This window comes from Microtus oregoni, unplaced genomic scaffold (genome assembly GCF_018167655.1).
Source record: "Microtus oregoni isolate MIOR12 unplaced genomic scaffold, Mior012 000030F_ref0000283, whole genome shotgun sequence".
Lineage (NCBI taxonomy): Eukaryota > Metazoa > Chordata > Mammalia > Rodentia > Cricetidae > Microtus > Microtus oregoni.
The window spans coordinates 24219804-24240124 of NW_024543089.1; the positions used below are offsets into that span (position 1 = coordinate 24219804).

The 20321-nt window shown below is 37.2% G+C and overlaps 1 protein-coding gene across 2 annotated transcripts in view; it reads left to right on the forward strand.

The window, feature by feature from the left end:
- Positions 1 to 20321, forward strand: part of Znf654 (zinc finger protein 654) — a 60975-nt gene that overhangs the window by 33347 nt on the left and 7307 nt on the right. For both annotated transcript variants that reach the window (XM_041678574.1, XM_041678573.1), the window contains exons 4-6: positions 15547 to 15682; positions 18034 to 18236; positions 18762 to 18901. In XM_041678574.1, coding sequence (XP_041534508.1) covers positions 15547 to 15682; positions 18034 to 18236; positions 18762 to 18901 — 479 coding nt within the window. The remainder of the gene's footprint in view (positions 1 to 15546; positions 15683 to 18033; positions 18237 to 18761; positions 18902 to 20321) is intronic.

The window sequence follows — 20321 nt, forward strand, 5'->3', positions numbered from 1 at the left end:
CGGGGACAGACACTGGATTGGTAAGCCACAGCCATGTGGCCATACACAGATTCCTAGAAATGGGTTAAATTAAGATGTAAGAGTTAGCCAGTAAGAAGCTAGAATCAATGGGCCAAGCAGTGATTTAATTAATACAGTTTCTGTGTGATTATTTCGGGGCTGAGCAGTCAGGAACGAACAAGCGGCTTCCCTACTACAAATTGGCGCTCAAGCAACCTTCTCCAACAAACTGGCACCAGCAATGATGGACTAAATCCATGAAAAACCTGAGAGGACTTGGAAAGGAACTCTAGAAACAAACACAAAAAACCAAAGTTTACCTGCATTTTTTTTTCAGCTGGTGGCTTCCCGCAGCTCCTTTAAGAGAGTCTTTCTTGATGCAGTGTAGCAGGAGAACGCCATGCTGCTTTGAAATGCTGCCTTTCTGGGCTGTGCTGCCAGAGCAAACCCTGGCTCTTTCAGGCAGGTCCAGCTACAGAGCATTTGAGTATGGTTTGTGAGCAGACTGCTGCACCTTGCTTGCTTAATGGCAGCATGGACTGGCTGTGTGCCTAGACAGTGGGGCAGTGCACATAGCTCAGAGGCACAAACAGCTCTGCCATGCTGGACTGTGTGGAGCAAGCAGGAAGTACCGTATATACCACAGTAATGCCACAGCTTAAGATTTTAAGAAGTACTTCTGGACAATAAAGAATTAACAGATTCATAATAGGGCAGATTCAGACATAAAAGAACTCTGAATGAGTCTCAGTGTTGAATAAATGTACATAGGCTCGGGAGAGAGAAGGAAAAGTGTAGAGAGTCATAAAAGGAAGTTAATGTTTTAAAAAGAAAAGGTAAAGTCTTTAAAGAGACAGAGTACAGATAGTCATAGATTAAAAGGGGTAAAGAAAAGAATGAGCCATTAAAGATGGAATATACACAGAGAGTCTGGTTTATGTATACTATTGTGTTTTCTTTAAATTTTTTGACTGTGAAGGAGCTATGTACAGAGAGACATTGCATTGTACAGGCTGCTAGACTAAACCAACGTAAAGGTATCTTGACTTTAAAATTTGAATGTAAGTATATGTTGCTTTGGAAAAGAGGTTCTTTTGTTTCCACAGAGGATGAGAACCTGTGGATTGCTTCCAGACTAATATGGTTTGATAGACCAAAATTCCTTGAAAGGTTGCCATGAACACCCCCAAAAATTACTTTGCCCAACTGCTGACTGAGATGAACCTAGCACACAGAATACAACATGAAAGACCTCATTAGCAGTGTCCCCAAACAGCAGGAAGAAGTTTGGATAGAACTATGCCTATATTCCCAAATATTGTTTATAAATGTTTCTTTACATTTAAAGAGGGATATGCTATAGAGATGGATACTTTGCATTGGTATGGATCTTGGTTTATTGATACAAGTTTTAGGTCAGTTTTGTTATATGTATATTTCTACTCTTGATTAAGGTATTTCATTTGTACAGTTCATTTGTAAATGTAATGTAATGTAATGTAATTAAGAAATATAGGTTAATAGATAATCATCTATAATAGTCAAGCTTTTAATCATGTTAGTTAGATTTTCTAGATGTATAAAGATATATTTCAGTTAGATAGGTATTCTTCAAATCTTTCAGAGACCTTCAGAATATGGCATTTAAAATGTTTAAGAACTTAAGAATTTTCATGACAGTGAGACACATCTGCTCCTGGCAGCACCAAACTACTTCAAGAGGGTGGTGAGCATTGAAGAACCTCCTTATGGAGTTGGCTAGCCATTTGGGCAAGAAACTGCTCTTGCCTGGACTGCTTGACTGGACATCATGCAGGACCCACAGAAAAATGACTGCTGAACTTGCCTAAAGGTGAGATGATCCTTTGGGGTTCCTGCTTCATAAAAGAGTCTGCTAGGCATTCTGCAGGACACAGAAAAATGTGATGGACAAACTGCCAGTATAAGTGGAACTGCCTTTGAAACTTCCTGCTTCGTGGAGAAGTTTGCTGGATACTATGGGCCTGTAGTCTGAAGATGGATGCCCCAGTAGTACAGAAGAACTTTGGGTGATTGTCCAGGTAGCAAGATGTCTCTGTCAATTCTAGACTTTTGGAAGTTGCTTACAATGCACTTCCTATTAACTTAGGTAATATTGTATCCTTCTGGAGGCTTTGATGGAATTGAAGAATTTATAGTTATACTTTTCCTTAGATATGATAAAAGATAAAGTAGATATAAATATTGTAACTGTAATTCTTGCTTGATACCTGTTTTGTATGTAATTTTACTATGTTAAAGTTAAAACCTTCCTCTTTTATTTAATCAGAAAAGGGGAAATGGTGTAGAAGGTCCTTCTGTCTATGTGTTGCTTTTATTGGTTAATGAATAAAGAAACTGCCTTGGCCTGTTGATAGGGCAGAACTTAGGTAAGTGGGGGAAAACTGGACTAAATGTTGGGAGAAAGAAGGTGGAGAGAGAGATGCCCTACCAGAGACAGATGCTAGAACTTTAGCTGGTAAGCCATAGCCACATGGCCATACACAGATTACTAGAAATGGGTTAAATTTATATGTAAGAGTTAGCCAATAAGAAGCTAGAACCAATGGGCCAAGCAGCAATTTAATTAATACAGTTTCTGTGTGATTATTTTGGGGCTGAGCAGTTGGGAACGAACAAGTGGCCTCCCTATTACATCTGGGTCTGGAGAGATGGCTCAGCGGTTAAGAGTACTTGCTGCCCTTTCAGAAGACCAAGGTTTGATTCTTAGTACCTACATGACAGCTCACAACCATCTGTGACTCCAATTCCAGGGAATCTGACATCATCTGTTGACTTCCATAGGCACTGTACACACATAAATATACATGCAGGTAAAACATCAAAAATAAAACAAACAAACAACAACAAAAAAAAAAACCAAGCAGCTTCTTTGGCATACGTTTCCTGACTATGAAAAAGATTTTGGTTCTTCAAGACAGGGTTTCTTTGTGTAACAGTCCTGACTGTCCTGGAACTTACTCTTGTAGACCACCTATCTCTGCCTCCTGAGTACTGGGATTAAAGACATGTGCTGTCACTACCTGGCCCAAAAACCTTTAAAATCAAAAAGTTTGTGTTTGTGCAAGCATGTTGTGTGGTGTATGCACAAATGAGTACATTGGTGCTCACACTCATGTGCTCATATGAAAAGGACAGAGAGGATATTAGGTGTCCTTTATCACTCTCCATCTTATTGTTTGAAACAGGGTCTTTGATTAAACCTCAGTTGACCATATTAATAATACCACCCTATTAATCATAATTCCAAACTGGTGTGGCATTGTTTATGACTTACGCCCTCAGTTGGCACCCAACGTTTGGTTTTAGGACCTCTCCTTCCCCCGCTCGGCTGCCAGCCGCGAGTTCGACTTGGCGCGAGCCTTCCTTCCTCAGCTGCCGTGGCCGGCAGGCGCACTTGTGGCCTGTGTCTTGTGCGTGGAGCCAGCAGCTTAATATAAATCATCAGGCACTGGCTTTTATTGCTGCAGTTCTTTATATTTTCTCTTTAGACACCTCAGATTGACTTCCAGTCCCCACGCACCTATCGTCTGCCTCCGCACGTGGATTTAAACTCCACTGGCCCGCGTAGTCTCTGCCGCGTGGTTTGCTCTTTTCTGAGTCGTTTTTAAATCTCCCTTGCAAGCACAGCTCTTAAGTGGCACGAACCAGAGCACGCGGTTGCTGAAAGCTGCAACCCCTCAGGGTGACTCTGTCACGTGGAGGCATAAGCGGCTTCCAGGTTGCTCTTCTCTACCCCTGGATTCTGGGTTTCTGGTTCCGTCTCTGGAATTGATTTAATTACATTTACTTTGTTGAGCAACTTACATTTTCCAGTTTTTAACAAATACTAGGCGGACTCTGAAACAGGACTCTGTTTTCGTTGTGACTTGGCAACAGTGCCACCTGCTGGATAATAGGTAATATGGCAGTTTTCGTTTCCAACGCGAATTTTACTGTTCTGGTTACCAATACAATGGGTTATATCATGCAAGGTTTATATGACTATGGGGATAACTTAATTTACTGGTTACTAGGTTTCAGTATTCTTTTGCATATTCTAACATTTAGGAAGAATATGGCACTCCTAAGAACCATACAATCTTTACTAGAAACTCATGCAGATCAGGAGATTCAGGATTCAAAAGAGGCAATAATAAAGACAATAATAAAAAGACTTGAAATGATTGAAGAAATGATTGGAGCTGGTGAACAGAGTAATAAGGCACAAGGACAGGATACAATGCCAACACCAGCTATTAGAACTGGCTTACCCAAGGTTTTAGCGGCATACCCTATACTTAATTCTGACAAAGCATCAACTTCTAAAGGCTCAAAGGGAATCAGAGAAGCTAGATGGACACCAATAGCAATGAATGATCTAAAAGAAATTAAGCAAGCTATTGTTAATTTTGGCTTGCACTCTGCATATGTAAAGGAAATGATAAGGACTTGGGCTTCTAATGCTAGAGCTACCCTCCATGATTTCCATCAGTTAGTGTCTGCAGTTTTAGATAATGGACCTTCGTTGATGTTTGGAATTTATTTCAGAGAAGAATCCATACATATGGAACAGCAAGGAAGAGCAAAATGTGTCGCGGTTTCCCAAGATCAAATTCTTGGTGCAGGAGAATATGCTGATCCACAGGTCCAAGCTCTTTATGACGATGAAGTACTATGTCTATGTCACCAAGCAGCTTTAAATGCTTGGAATAGGATACAAGATCCAGCAAAAAGTGTTGAATCATATACTAGAATTAGGCAGGGACAGAGAGAACCCTTTACTGACTTTTTGCAAAGATTAATTAAGGCTCTGGACATAGGGGTAACAGACCCAGAAGCTAGACGAATACTTCTTGAATCTCTAGCTTTTGAGAATGCAAACATAGAATGCAAAAAGATAATTGGGCCTTTAAAGTCTAGATCAGCACCTATGGATGAATGGATTCAGCATACGATGAATGTTGAGACATTTAATTATAACGATGAATCTTGGGTAGGAGAAGCGATTTCCACAGCAATGAGGAGACATCAAACTGCCAGGTGTTTTAATTTTGGTAAATTAGGACATCTGAAATGGGATTGCAGGCACAGAATTTCTAGGAATAATATCTCCTCTGGGAATGACAAAATTAGGAGACCTAGGCCTTCAGGTATATGTAGGATATGTGGTAAAGGCTGACATTGGTCCAACGAATGCAGGTCACAACAGACAAACAAGGCAACCCGATACTGTCGGGAAACTCCTTGAGGGGCCTCTCGCAGGCCCCAAACCAACAGTGGCCCAGTCATTCCCAGTCACAGTGGAGAACGTGCCTCACCAAGAAAATTAAAAGCTCCAATTTCTGCTGTAAAAAGTAATACTGATCTAAATGATGAATTACGTGTGGAGGATGAGTCAAAAAACCCAGTAGGACAGAGTAAACGTATATTTTGGCAGACTTCTATTAATGATCAAAGACCAAAGCTAAGAGTCTGTGTAAATGGCACTTTTATTGAAGGCTTATTAGACACAGGTGCGGATGTAAGTATCATTACTCCAGAATCTTGGCATCCGAATTGGCCTCTTCAAGAGGTAGATGTTCAGTTCCTGGGAATTGGAACCCTATCTCTTGTAAAACAAAGCACAAGATGGGTTGAATGCATAGGGCCCGAAGGACAAATAGGAAGACTAAGGCCATATATAGCCAATATTGCCATAAATTTTGGGGCCGTGACCTGCTACAGCAATGGAATACCCAGATTAACATTCCTGTAGTTCCAGGAACTCATAATTCTGGGAAGGATATGATGAGGTATTGTGGAAAAAGGTCACCAGCCATTCAGGCTGTACAAGAACATACAGCAAATACCAAACCTTTAGAGGTACCAACAGCCCTACCTTTAAAATGGCTAACTGAGAAGCCAATATGGATCAAACAGTGGCCTCTAGCTGAAGATAAACTACAGGCATTGGAACAGCTGGTGCAAGAGCAACTAGATGCTCACCATATTGAAGAATCGACCAGCCCTTGGAATTCTCCTGTGTTTGTTGTAAAAAAGAAATCTGGTAAATGGAGAATGGTGACAGATCTAAGAGCTGTCAACAAAGTAATTCAACCTATGCGCCCACTACAATCTGGATTTCCTTTGCCTTCTCTATTACCAAAAGGATGGCCTCTTATAATTATTGATTTGAAAGATTGTTTTTTCACTATACCGTTACAAGAAAAGGATAGAGAAAAATTTGCCTTCACAGTGCCTACTTATAATAATTCTCAGCCTAATAGGAGATATCAATGGACTGTCCTCCCACAGGGTATGCTCAATAGTCCTACATTGTGCCAATATTTTGTAAGTAAGCCATTGGAATAATTCGTAAACAATTCCCCAAGTCCATAACTTATCATTACATGGATGACATCTTGTTATCTGATTCAAATAAAGATACTTTAGAAAGGATGTTTGAAGAAGTAAAGAAAGTCTTGCCTAGGTGGGGATTACAAATTGCCCTTGAAAAGATTCAAAGAGGAAATTCTATTAATTATCTAGGTTACAGAATAGGGTTAGAGAAAATTAAAATGCAAAAGGCACAAATTAGGAGAGACCGCTTAAAGACTCTTAATGACTTCCAAAGATTGTTAGGAAACATTTCCAGTCTACGACCAGCTGTTGGGATAACACCTGATCTAATAGTTCATTTAAACAAAACCTTAGATGGTGATAAAGATTTGAATAGTCCAAGAAAACTGACAGCTGGAACAGAAAAGGAACTGACAATGATTGAGGAAAAATTACAGGAGGCACATGTGGATAGGGTGAACCTAAATCTTAGCTGCATCCTAGTCATATTATTGCCTTCCAGAATTTCTCCTACAGGGATTCTAATGCAGAGGGAAGATATTATTTTAGAGTGGATATGTATACCTAATAAACCAAGTAAAAAATTAAAAACTTATGTGGAAAAAGTCTCTGAATTAATTATAAAAGGTAAGCTGAGACTTCGTCAAGTAGCAGGTATAGACCCAGCAGAAATTATAGTGCCTTTTACTACTGAAGAAATAAAAAAGTTATGGGAAGACAATGAACCCTGGCAAAGAGCTTGTGCTAATTTTTTGGGAGAAATTAATAGCAACTATCCCAAAAGTGGTAGACTTAACCTCATAAAAAGAACTTCTTGGATTCTTCCTAGAATTGTACGTGATGCTCCAATAACTGGATCCCGTACGTTCTATACTGATGCAATCAAATCAGGGAAAGCAGGTTTCAAGTCAGATGAATTGAGTAAGGTGGAACAAAGCCCTTATAATTCTGTCCAGAAGGCAGAATTATATGCCATTCTTATGGTGCTAAGGGATTTTAAAGAACCTCTTAATATAGTTACAGATTCACAATATGCAGAAAGAGTTATCTTGCATATTGAAACCGCTGAATTTATACCAGATGACACAGAGTTGACTTCATTGTTTATCCAGGTACAAGACATAATCAGGAACAGGCTTTGTCCGATGTACATAACACACATCCGGTCCCATACAGGTCTGCCTGGTCCTCTAGCCCAAGGCAACGCTGAGATTGATCAATTATTGATTGGAAGTGTGTTGCAGGCCTCAGAATTTCATAAGAAGCATCATGTCAATAGTAAAGGCCTAAAGAAAGAATTTTCCATTACTTGACAACAAGCTATGGACATTATAAAGAGATGTCCTACTTGTTCTTTCTATAATCAAACACCGTTGCCTGTAGGGAGTAACCCAAAGGGTACTAAGAGAAATGAAATCTGGCAGATGGATATGTTCCACTTTATGGAATTTGGTAAATTAAAACATGTACACCACACCATAGACACATATTCAGGTTTTCAATGGGCTACTGCCCTGAGCTCAGAAAAAGACTGATTCAGTAATCACACATTTATTGGAAGTTTTGGCCATCATGGGTATACCTGCACAAATAAAGACAGATAATGGTCCAGCATATGTATCTAAGAAAATGAAACACTTTTTTGATTATTATAATATAAAACATATTACAGGTATACCAAATAATCCTACAGGTCAGGCAGTTATAGAAAGATCAAATCGTACTATAAAGGATATGCTGAACAAACAGAAAGGGACTGAAAATACCCCCAGAAATAGATTACATAATGCTTTATTAACCTTGAATTTTCTTAACGCTAATGAGAAAGGAACGGCAGCAGCAGAAAGACATTGGATAATGGAAAAGTCTGCTGAACTAAATCAACCGATTTATTTCAAAGATGTGCTGACCTCTCAATGGAAGCCAGGAGATGTGCTACGTTGGGGAAGGGGTTTTGCTCTTGTTTCCACAGGAGAAGAAAAATTGTGGATACCATCAAAATTAATAAAGTTTCGATTTGAAGAGGAGAAACCTCTTGGAAAGGAGAAATGACAACTCATCCACAATGATGATATTCATACAGGTGGTAAGAAAAACATGTAGAATGGGGGCAGGGTTCTGTTCTTATCTCCACAGAAAAAACACTCATCTTTGAAAAATTCAAGGGACCCTGGATGTTTGGATACTGACAGATGGAAAAATACCTGCCCAATAGGAAATATTAAGAAAACTGAATGGGTTGTGTACGTAAAATATATTAAACCATATTTCTAAATTTATAAAGGTGGTTTTGAAGTTGGACTCTGGCTCAGTCCCTCTCCAATTCCAAGCCTGTTGTAAGAGAAAAACCCAGAGTTTCTGGAGTTTCTGTCTCATGTCAAGAGCCATGATATGGGACAGAAAGAAATATGAGTTTAGAAAACATCTTTGCTTTTCTTCATATCTATCATACTTTTCATTGACTATATCTATCATGTCTTTCATTGAATATATCTATATGATTAATGTTTCAGTTTTTCATAATGAACAATGAGTTTTTCCTGAAGTGACATTTGAAGTTTCCAGGAAGAAGATGGGGCCCTACAACAACAACTCTACCTGGTTGATATGACGTCATGATACTGATAGCGCTACTACAAGACCTGCTTTGGGTACCAGCTGTACAAGACAGTTCCAACTTGGTTAGCTGAAATGGTGCACATCTTATACAACGTTTTGGCCAGACCTGCACAAAATACTCAGAGACTATTTGCAATTTTAAAAGACATTGATCTTGAAATTTAACCATCATTTTACTTTCATGGGATCCCCCAGAAAGAACGTCGCCCATATAACAGCTGGAAGTAATTCTAGAGGACGATGTCCCCTCTCCCAGTAAAGTTTGCCCTTGGGTTTAGGGACATCATTTAGGGGTTGATTATAATTAGTATACGATTGAGGGTTGGGGGAGGAATTTTATAAGCTCAGCGATCATTTTGAAAAAAAAAAAAGAGGGATGATGGGATAATAGATTTGTAATTGTGAGTTACTGTTTTTAGACAAATATATTGGTATAGATTCTTGTATATTGATACAAAGTTATATTGACTATTTTACGCATGCATGTTTCTACCTCTGTTTAAAACATTTTTTTATGTATTGACATATATTGTATTGATATATATATATATTGTATATATTTACCATATTGCAGTGTACATTTCTACCTTTGATTAAGATACTTATACAATATTTGTATATTGATATATATTTACCTACTGCAATGTATATTTGTACATTGTTTATATTTGGAGGTCATTGTCCTCATTTGTTTCACAGTCGTTTATTTTCTTAGTCTTTAAGTTAGATAGATATTGAGAATTATTTAGATTAATAGTCATCTAAGTTTGTCATTTATAATTAGACTAATCAGGTTCCTTAGATATATAGAGATTATACTCAGTATAGCTAGATAATCTTCAACTTCTTCAAAGAGCTGTAGAAAATGGCCTTTAACCTAACTCAGTGTTTTGTGATAGTGAGACACAGTTGCTCCTGGCAACACTGCTCTATTCCCGATAGAATGTTGAGCACCAAAGACACTCCACCTGGAGCCTTTCTTTTTGGCAGAACTGGCCTTTGGGCAAAGAAATGCCCATACCTCAACCACTGATGGAGATACAGAGCGTGCATCAATGGATAAAACAGGACTGTCGTATCCTGCCAAGACAGAGTAAGATAGTTTTGAAAAGTTGCTTGCCTTTGACAATAGTATGTCAGTTATGTTAGGCCTTAGCCAAAGTTGGTTGCTCCAACGCTGCTAACGTGACTTTGGGTGATTGCCCAGGTAGCTAGTTGTTTCTGTGATTTGTTGCATGTTTTGGAAGTTCTTTTACTGAACTTCCTAATTACCCAGGTAACATTATTTCCCTTCTCAGATCTTTGATGGGATTGAAGACTATATAAATGTAGTTACTTTCTCTCATGACTTGGCCAAGTTATTTATTATACAAGACCTAAGCTAGTTAGAATAGGATATTTGTACTTATTGTATATAATTTCATAGTAGGTTTAGAACTCTCTTATTTAAACAAAAGGGGGAGGTGTTGCGGGAGGTCCTCCCGCTCCTCCAACCTATAGCTGCTGAGATACCAGCCCATTGGGGCGTGGTCTCTCTCCCTTTAAACAAGAGGCCACTTCCCTCTCCTCTCTCTCTTCACTTCCTGCTCCGCCTGAGACTAGACTCCCTTCCTGGTTGCGCAGAGGGCTTATCGCGATCTGTAAGTTTTTTCCCCTTTAAATAAATACCATCCTATTAATCATAATTCCAAACTGGTGTGGCATTGTTTATGACTTACGCCCTCATAGTACCATTGTCCTTGGCTTCTCAGCAGCCCTCATTGTCCGCCATGTTCAAAGAGTTCGGTTTTATCTCATGCTTTTTCAGTCATAGTCCAGCTGGCCTTGGTGAGCTCCCAATAGATCAGCCCCACTGTTACAGTGGGTGTGTGCACCCCTCGCAGTCCTGATATCGTTGCTCATGTTCTCCCTCCTTCCGCTCCTCATTTGGACCTTGGGAGCTCAGTCCAGTGCTCCAATGTGGGTCCCTGTCTCTATCTTCATCCATCGCCAGATGAAGGTTCTATGGTGATATGCAAGATATTAATCAGTATATGCCAGATTTTTTTTATGGCGGTGCTTGGGATTCAAACCCAGGTCCTGTTATTTACATAGCAAGTGCTGTAACCCGTTGAGTCATTGCCCCAGACTTGAATAAACTCCTAATTATCTTTAAAAAGTAAGATACTAACACTCAAGACTCTCTTCTTAATATGATAATTAAGCGTGGATTAGAATAGATTTTTAATACTGAAAAGATAATAATTACATCATTGTGGATTGAAAGTAAAGTTAAGAAGTAAAGACTTCTTAAAAGTGGAAATGTGAGGGGCTGGAGAGATGGCTCAGTGGTTAAGAGCATTGCCTGCTCTTCCAAAGGTCCTGAGTTCAATTCCCAGCAACCACATGGTGGCTCACAACCATCTGTAATGGGGTCTGGTGCCCTCTTCTGGCCTGCAGGCATACAGACAGAACATTGTATACATAATAAATAAATATTAACAAAAAAAAGTGGAAATGTGAAAGATAATACATCAATTAATTATTCGACTTAATAGGTTAGTTTTAGATAGCATTGTGGAATTTGTTGAGTAATGATATGAGAAAAAGGCACAGGCAAATACAGTGTGAGCTTGGAATTTATTGTAGACAAGGAATGGAGAAGAAGATGCAGGTGGGCCTTACATTTTTAATTATAAGTTGATGAAGGGGTCAAACCAGCTTGTAAACAGACCCAAACACTGAAATACAGTTTTCTACACACATGTGGACTTTAGGATGGAAAAAAAAAATCTTACTTCAGAACAATGTTAATCCCATTTTACAATCGATTCTCAAAGAAAAGTGAAGAGTTGTATTTTCTCCTATACCTGGCAAAGGCACAAGATTGAAAGAAAATATCTAAAGAATTATAATAAGCCTGCTGCATTAAGTAGTAATAGTAAATAGTTTAAGGTAGAGGAGGGTGTTTGTACATCCATGTGTTATTTCTGAAATGAGGTATATATAAAAATATACCCTGCTTTAGGGGAGAAAGCAATTCTATGGTGCTGTACGTGCTTTCTTCGCAACTCTGTATGTGTTGGATTGAATATCATGCAAAACACCGTTTGTACTACTTAAAGAAGGGAACTATGCTCAGATTCATTTATTCTCTTTCATTCTGTCTTTTGAAACTTACACTCCACTGTAATGTTTCATCTTTGTTTATTTACCATAGCAATGCTCTCCAGAATTTAGCACACTGACACAAACATACAAACACACACATACACACAAACATACCAGGAAAATAACACTGATAGACCATACAATTAGATGAGGATGGGTAGTTTAAAAAGTATCTTACAGGATGCACTTTTCCTTCAGAATTGATTGTAAAATGGGATTAATGTTCTGAAGTAAGATTTATTTTTTCCATCCTAAACGGGTTGCCATTTTAAAGTCTGCATGTGTCTATAAAACTCTTTGGATCTGTTTACAAAAGTACTGTAATCCTGGTCAGAACAGAAGCTGAGATGGGTTTGTTTGGCATAAGAGTTTGGGAGAAGTCTGGGAAACAGAGTTTCCTCATCCCTTACACACACACACACACACACACACACACACACACACACACACACACCACAGAACTACAGCTACTTAAATTTTCTTGGGGGTGATAGCTGTAAGATATATAAAGATTGTTACAGCTTTTTCTGAAGAACTTTCAGTGCTCTAAATAGGGGGCTTTGAAACTTCTGTTTTTATAGGGTTTAAGCTTAACTTTCACTTGTTTCTTAGGAAACTCACATATACACTAACAGACTTCAGTCCAGTTCTAAATACCTCAGCATAGTTGACATTATGGCTGGTAATTCATTCATCTGCCATTACACAAACTCCACCTCCCTTGACATAACTCTTAATAATAAATGTTCTAACATGCTGATGAGAAAATGCATTTTTTTAATGCTCAGGCAAGTAGGTATCCTAAAATATATTTTACACATGTACACACACTTTTTTTCAAAGTGATAAAATGCTGTAAGAAATGAAAGCTATAGTGAGTGCTTACTGTGTGTGAGATAATATCCCAAGAACCCTTTCGTACTGTATAGTATTATTTAATCCTCACAACAATCTTATGACATAGGAGGTTATTTTAGTAGACAGATGAATTGATAGAGCACAGTGAGGTTCACTAATTTGCTGACTCTAGTATTTTCTTTTTTACTTGTATTAATTTGGGAACACCCTTAAATAACATTTAGGAGTTAACTTATTTCCTAATGTCTGAACTTAATTATCTTTTGACATACTTGATGATATACATTTTTTTGTTATAAAAAAATACCAAACAAACCAAAACTTAAAATCTTTGAGTTCTATAGTGTGGTGCCCTCCTAGTTCCTACTACCTGGAAGCCTGAGGTGGGAGGATGGATTGAGCCCAACAGCCTGAACAGATTGAGCCCAAAGAACAGGGTTACCCCAATTGAAACTTTTGTTTTTCAGTTTTTCCCATCTTGTTCTTTAATAAAATAAATAAAACCTCCTTTTTCCTTACCAGAAAGTGAAAATAGTACTTTTAGCTTTTAATAATGTTTAGCTTAAAATGTAATATTCAAATAATATAAAACATGATAGGTTAATACAAAAAAGTATCTGCCACCATGAATTTGTTAATTTTAAAGATTTATATATTTTGTATACAGTATTCTCAGTACTCTGCCTGAAGGCCAGAAGAGGGCACAGACTTCATTACAGATGGTTGTGAGCCACCATGTGGTTGCTGGGAATTGAACTCAGGACCTTTGGAAGAGCAGGCGGTGCTCTTAACAACTGAGCCATCTCTCCAGCCCTTGTTATTAAATTTTAACACCTTTTAAAAAAATACTGAAGCAATATTTCTTTAATGCTAAGGTATCTGCCTGAGGTAGTTTGTAAGTACAGAATAAACTTTTTGCAGTTGTGCTTTAATTGCTGTGCAGATAGTATTCAACTGTATTCATAGACTGCTGCCTGGATTGTCATCTTTTTTTTCTTAAAGGTTCAAGCTCAGCTTAATTTTTAAAAGTAAATTTACTGTTTTTGTCCATTTTTCAAAATTCTAAGTTTCCTGAACAGCTTTTAATATCCAGAAAGAACAGAACAAGTAAAGAAAAAAGGATCTATATTTAAAGACAGTGCATCACACTCAGTAAGATTAAGTAAACCAAATTAATCTCCTTTACAGATTTCACAATATGTTGAAAGATATTTAAAAGCATTGTGCATATCTAAAAAATACAGAAGATAGGGGCTGGAGAGATGGTTCAGTGGTTAAGAGCATTGACTGCTCTTCCAGAGGACCCGAGTTCAATTCCCAGCACCAACATGGCAGCTCACAACTGTCTGTAATTGCAGTTTCAGGGGACTCGACACCACAGCAAAACACCAGTGCACATCAATCAAAAATAAATAAATAAATAAATAAATGTGATGTGGGAGTGTCATATATCAATCTGTTGATTTCATTGGTTAAGCAGTAAAGAAACTGCTTGGCCCTCATAGGTTAAAACATAGGTGGGAGGAGTAAACAGAACAGAATGCTGGGAGGAAGAGGAAGTGAGCTCAGACTCGACAGCTCTCTTCTCTGGAGCAGACGTCTCCGAGAGAGACACCATGCTCCCCTCTCCTGGGCAAATGCGGGGATAGCTCTGCTCTCTGAGGCACACTCGATGAAGCTCCGACCCAGGATGGACATAGGCTAGAATCTTCCCGGTAAGCGCACCTAGCGGTGCAACACAGATGATTAGAAATGGGCTAGTCCAGGTGCGAGAATTAGCCTAGAAGAGGCTAGATAAAAATGGGCCAAATAGTGTTTAAATGAATACAGTTTGTGTGTTATTTCGGGGCATAAGCTAGCCATGTGGGCAGCCGGGTGCCGGGGATGCAGCCCCGCCGCTCCTATTACAACATGAATGTTTATATCCTAAGGAGACACTTGTTCACCCCTTTAAAAAAATATAGAAGATAGAGAGTACTTAATACTACACATTTTATTAACTTACCTTTATCTAAAACCTGATGTAAACTGCTCATATTACAGGTTTGATTTCTTTCCTCAGTCTGTTGTTTATTCATCTGCTAATTCCAAACAAAGGGAAATGGAAGATTTGGCATTAGTTCAGGTCAGAGCAAGGGACCTTTGTTTCCTGTGCGTAGAGTGTACATTCTTAGCACCTCCCCTTAGGCTCTTGCCTGCCTTTGTTTGCAGGGACTTTCTGAATCCATATGTAAGTTTAACAGCATTTAATTTTCAGCTTTTTGCAACCTGGCTCTTTCACTACAAGTGATTCACCTGTAAGTTTTCCTCTTTTATTACATTTTATCCCTCTTTTAACGTGAGTTTTCTAGGACTGATTATGTTTATCTGTGTAACCTTTGGCATTAAGCCTCTTTGTTACTAATCGAGTTTTGCCACCCTACTTAGTTTACAGTGGTGCCATTTTCTCTTATAATAAAGTAGCTGTCATGTGGCCATCAGCCACTTTACGGACAATGATAATCAAGTAGTTTTTAACCCCTTTAAATTCACAAAGCCAAAATGACTTTTCTCTCGTAGGAATGCCAGAATCACCTCCGCAGATATGGAAATGTGAATCTGGAACTGGTGACTCGAATCATTAGAGATGGTGGCCCATGGGAGGATCCAGTGTTGCAAGCTATTCTTAAAGCCCAACCGGCATCTCAGGAGATAGGTACTTGAGGAGAGTCAAAACCAAAACCATTTCTTTTCTAACTTGGCCCAAAGTGCTTCTTGACACCAGCTTTGTTACATTTCTTTCTAGTAATGGTACTAAGACTGTTGACATATTTACTGGGTAATACAGGTTGTTTGTTTTTATCCCTACAGTTACATTTTTAAAATCTGTTTAACTAGGAATGCTTTTTATTGTTGTTGTTGCTTAAAGCCCAAACCCTAAACTTTCTTTCATAAAAATAGCATGCAGAATATTCATTGCATAGGAGTTCTTTTGTAAAGCTTGGAACTCTGAATTTATTATCCCTGTTACTATGGCAACACATTCTTGTATCTTATTCTATAGTTAGTCAAGTACCCAGTGCACAGCAATTACTTAATACTGACACATATTGGGTGAATGATCACATGATGAATGAATTAATCAATTAAATTTCAAATAGGATAGTATTTCCTAAACTAATAAAATTTTGTCTTATCCTCTCATTACTTACATCCTTCTTAGCCATACAGATCCACAGTGGACTCTTGTGAGCCAAAGTTTCTTACTTTGAAGTGAAGGAGGAGGTTCACTTCTCTACTCCTACTTGTTAATTCTTTAGTTTCCCATAGTATTAAAATGTGAGTTCTAAGATACGTTGGATCACCAAAACTTAAGATGTATGAATAAACCATAGTGCATAAGCACAAAAATGTAGAAAATATTTTGAAATCTTGGAGTTTATGAAGTACAGTTATAAGAAAGCCCAAGAGAACAGACAAGGTCTCCAACTTGGGAACAGTTTACACCAACATGTGATGAACATGTTGGGATATTTGTACCAGATTATGAGGTAGAGTGTGTGGTGAAGGGACAATAATGCTGGGCTTAATGCTAAGTGTGAAGAACCCAAGGGGAGCAAGGGAAGCTGCTGCTTGATGTTTGGATCTTGGCAAGCACTTAGAGAAAATCAGCGGGAGACAGTTGGAACTGGCAGGAAAGGCTTGCTTATTGAGGAAACATATAAAAAGTAAAATATAGAAAAGATAAGGGGCATAATGAAAATAAACTAGGAAATGTGGCCAGAGAAGATAGAGGATAGCAAGAAGAAACCACAAATGCTAGAAAGCAGAAGGGAAAGGAACTTGCTGTTACATGTTTGTTAATCTGAATATAATCTCCATTTACTAGTTTTTTAACCTGAGTACAATACACATAAAACAATATTTTTTATATATTCTTTTGAAGAGTGCAGGAGAGAAGAAAGTTTATTAGGCTTTTAAGGGAGCTTTTAGGCTTCTATGAGGAAGCGCTAGACCTGTGGTTAGCTGGTGTGAAGGCTGATGGATCTTCAGGTGGGAATCACATTAAAATAATGAACATTCCTTTTATAACTAACTAGCATTCAATACTTTGTGCAAAGGTTCACTACCGCCTCATTGATATAGATGACTCTTCTTTTGGATGTAATCCTTGTGGTGAATTTCAGACACTAATTTATTTTTGCATTAATTCCAAGTCAGCATTTACTTATACATTTTAAACTGAAGTATAAGTAAATTATTTAAGTCAAAATAAAATATAGTCCATAAACACTTTAGTAGCTTTTGATGAAACTTAAATAACTGTGAAATGTTTAGATTTAAAAATCATAAAATATGGTTCCACTTCATTCTCTGCCACTTACAATTTCTTTGTCATTGGAAAAGTCATTTAATCTCTAAAATGAATAGCATAGTACTTGTCCTAAGGTTGTTGTTAGGCTTAAATAACTTACACAGTTAAGTGTGTTTGTATTTGTAAAATGAAAGTAAACATAAGTTAGTAGTTATCCTTGGGGATACATGAACACATTAATAGACCTCTTTGGTACAACTTTGCACTAATTTTATTTAATATTTAATTATTCATGAATTAGATTTTTCTTTAACTTAGCTTACATTTCTGTACAGTTAATCTGATTTAATGTGGTTTTAATGTACTAATTTAGCATTCAATCTTTTATAATGAGAATATGGGAATATAAGAATAAAGAGTGTAATCTTAGGCTGGAGGAGTATTTTACACTTAAACATTCTAATGTATTGATGAACTAAAAGAAGGACATTTGATTTTCCCCCTTTATACAGTTTTAATTCTGTTTTTACCCCCTTTTTTAGACTAAGAAGAAATCAATTAGTGTTTCTTGAGTACTGTTTTGATGTTTTATTCTCATTTTAACAGCTTTATTAAGTGACTATTCAAAAAAAGTTTTACTATGGAACATGTTACTTAAGCAATTAATTAGATAGGATGTTTTAGTTGTAAAGTTTTAAACAAGAAAGTCTGAATACTTTCTAAGAGTAATAATGTTTTCTTTTTTAATATAGTGAACAAATACTTAAGTTCTGAAAATCCACTGTTCTTTGAACTGCGTGCCAGATACCTAATAGCCTGTGAACGCATCCCTGAAGCAATGGCTCTTATTAAATCTTGTATAAATCACCCAGAAATCGGTAAAGACTTGTACTTCCATCAAGCACTCTTCACCTGTCTGTTTATGTCACCTGTAGAAGATCAGCTGTTCCGGGAGGTATCCTTTTTCCCTATTACATTTTATTGACCTTACTAAATTAAAACAAAAGCCCATTGTTATTGCATTTCATGTGCAGTAATACCGAAGATTTAGAGATCACATTATCTAAATGTCTTCTCTGGTGACCATTCTTCAAGCTCATGTGAATTAGTCAGAATCTGATAATAACAGATTGAATTAATACAATATACTTACTAAATATTTGGTATGATACAGACAGAAACTTAGAAACATGTTTTTCCTCTTAAAGTGCTAAGAAGCTAAATGCTTATATTTATTTTGCTTTTCACAATAAAAGAAGGAATTATTTCCTAATCTGAATCTTACCCATAGGCATTGATGACATTACAAGTACTTGTGAAACACATGTGCTAGACCATGTGAGACCATGAAATTGCTATAGTGTATAATTCTAAAAGAAACTAGAAATCTACCAGTACTTGCAAGTATTTGAACAGTAACTGCAACTAGATTTTTATACATTGTTAATGGCAGGAACTGATTCTTCTTTTCTTCTTATAGCATTTATTGAAAACTGACTGCAAGAGTGGGATTGATATCATCTGTAACACTGAAAAGGAAGGAAAGACTTTGCTAGCCTTGCAACTCTGTGAATCCTTTCTTATTCCACAGCTCCAGAATGGGGACATGTACTATATATGGTAAGTGTTTCTCATGCAGAAGATGAAATGAGGAAATTATGAACAGAAGGATTGATTAGTGGAGTTTGCACTAATATTTTCCTTATGGTTGTAGGAAAGTATTTAACTATTTAAAATAAAAAGGTTTAGTTTTATTATTTTTTCAACTGTGTTTGTATGTATATGGGCATGTACATGTGAGTGCAGATGCCCTTGGAGACCAGAAGATGGCATCATATCTTCTGGAGCTGGAGTTGACTAGTGTTTGTGAGCCATGAACCATGGGTGCTAGGAACTAAATTAGAGTTCTCTACAACAGCAGTACAAGCTCTTAACCACCAAACCATCTCTCCAGGCCCATTTCGGGGGGGGGGGGGCGGGGAGCAAGGGCAGGAATTTTGTTTACCAAGTCTGACCACCCCTCTCCTGATTTTATAAAGACAAAAGGGAAATTAAACTTTTGTCACCTAAGAATTAAAAACCAAATCTTTTGTGTTCAATGAATGTTATTATTGGAATAAGTTGGGAAATAACTATGTATATATTTGTAATAAGTTCTTTTGTAAAATACTAAATGGATCATTTATCTTTTTCTTTCTTTTTTTTCTGGTTTCTAGCTATCATTTTGTCTTAAAAATCTGTTGCAGAGTTAAGCCATGTATACTTTTAAATATAATTCAAATTAATCTGCATGCTTTCTTTTTTAATCTCCATTTTATTAAAACACTTTATTTAAAATGTTTACCATCATCTTTAATCTCATTTCATGTATACACTTTTATCTTACTATTCCTTAAGAAGTTTCAGCATTTAGGAATATAAAGTTGCCAGATTATATGGATGAGGCAATAGCTTAATTATAGAATAGTTAGCTGCTTGGCATCTGTGAAACAATAGTAACAGAAGAAAAATAAAATGAAATACCCCAGATTATCAGCCAATACAAATTTATTGAACAAATGTTATTTCTTGGTATCTTGAAGGTTATATTGAATGTATGTAGGAAGCTAGTAACTATGAAACTTCAATACATACCAGGCAGTTCACTAGGGATGTCTTTAAATAATAAAGGTAAGTGGACATTGGATATTTTTATTTTTTTAAACATCAGTTATTATCTTCATCATACATTGTTACTGAGGAGATTTACATGCATTAGTAGCTGGGAAATATGATTCATAAACAAGCCCATCCAACATCTCACAAGCCGGTGCTTCAGGAGATTTGAAATCAAAATCTCTGAGTAGCAAACACAATGTTACTTCTTCCTAGAGTAGTAGTAGTCATTTTTAAAAATTCATAATACAGAAAAATGGAGTATTGAATTTTTAACTGAAAAATGTTTGTTATTCTGTTTTGACCCAAAGAACTTTTTGATACCAGATTTGTTACATTTTTTCTAGTGGAATTAACATTTACGTGGTCTTACTTACAGGATAAC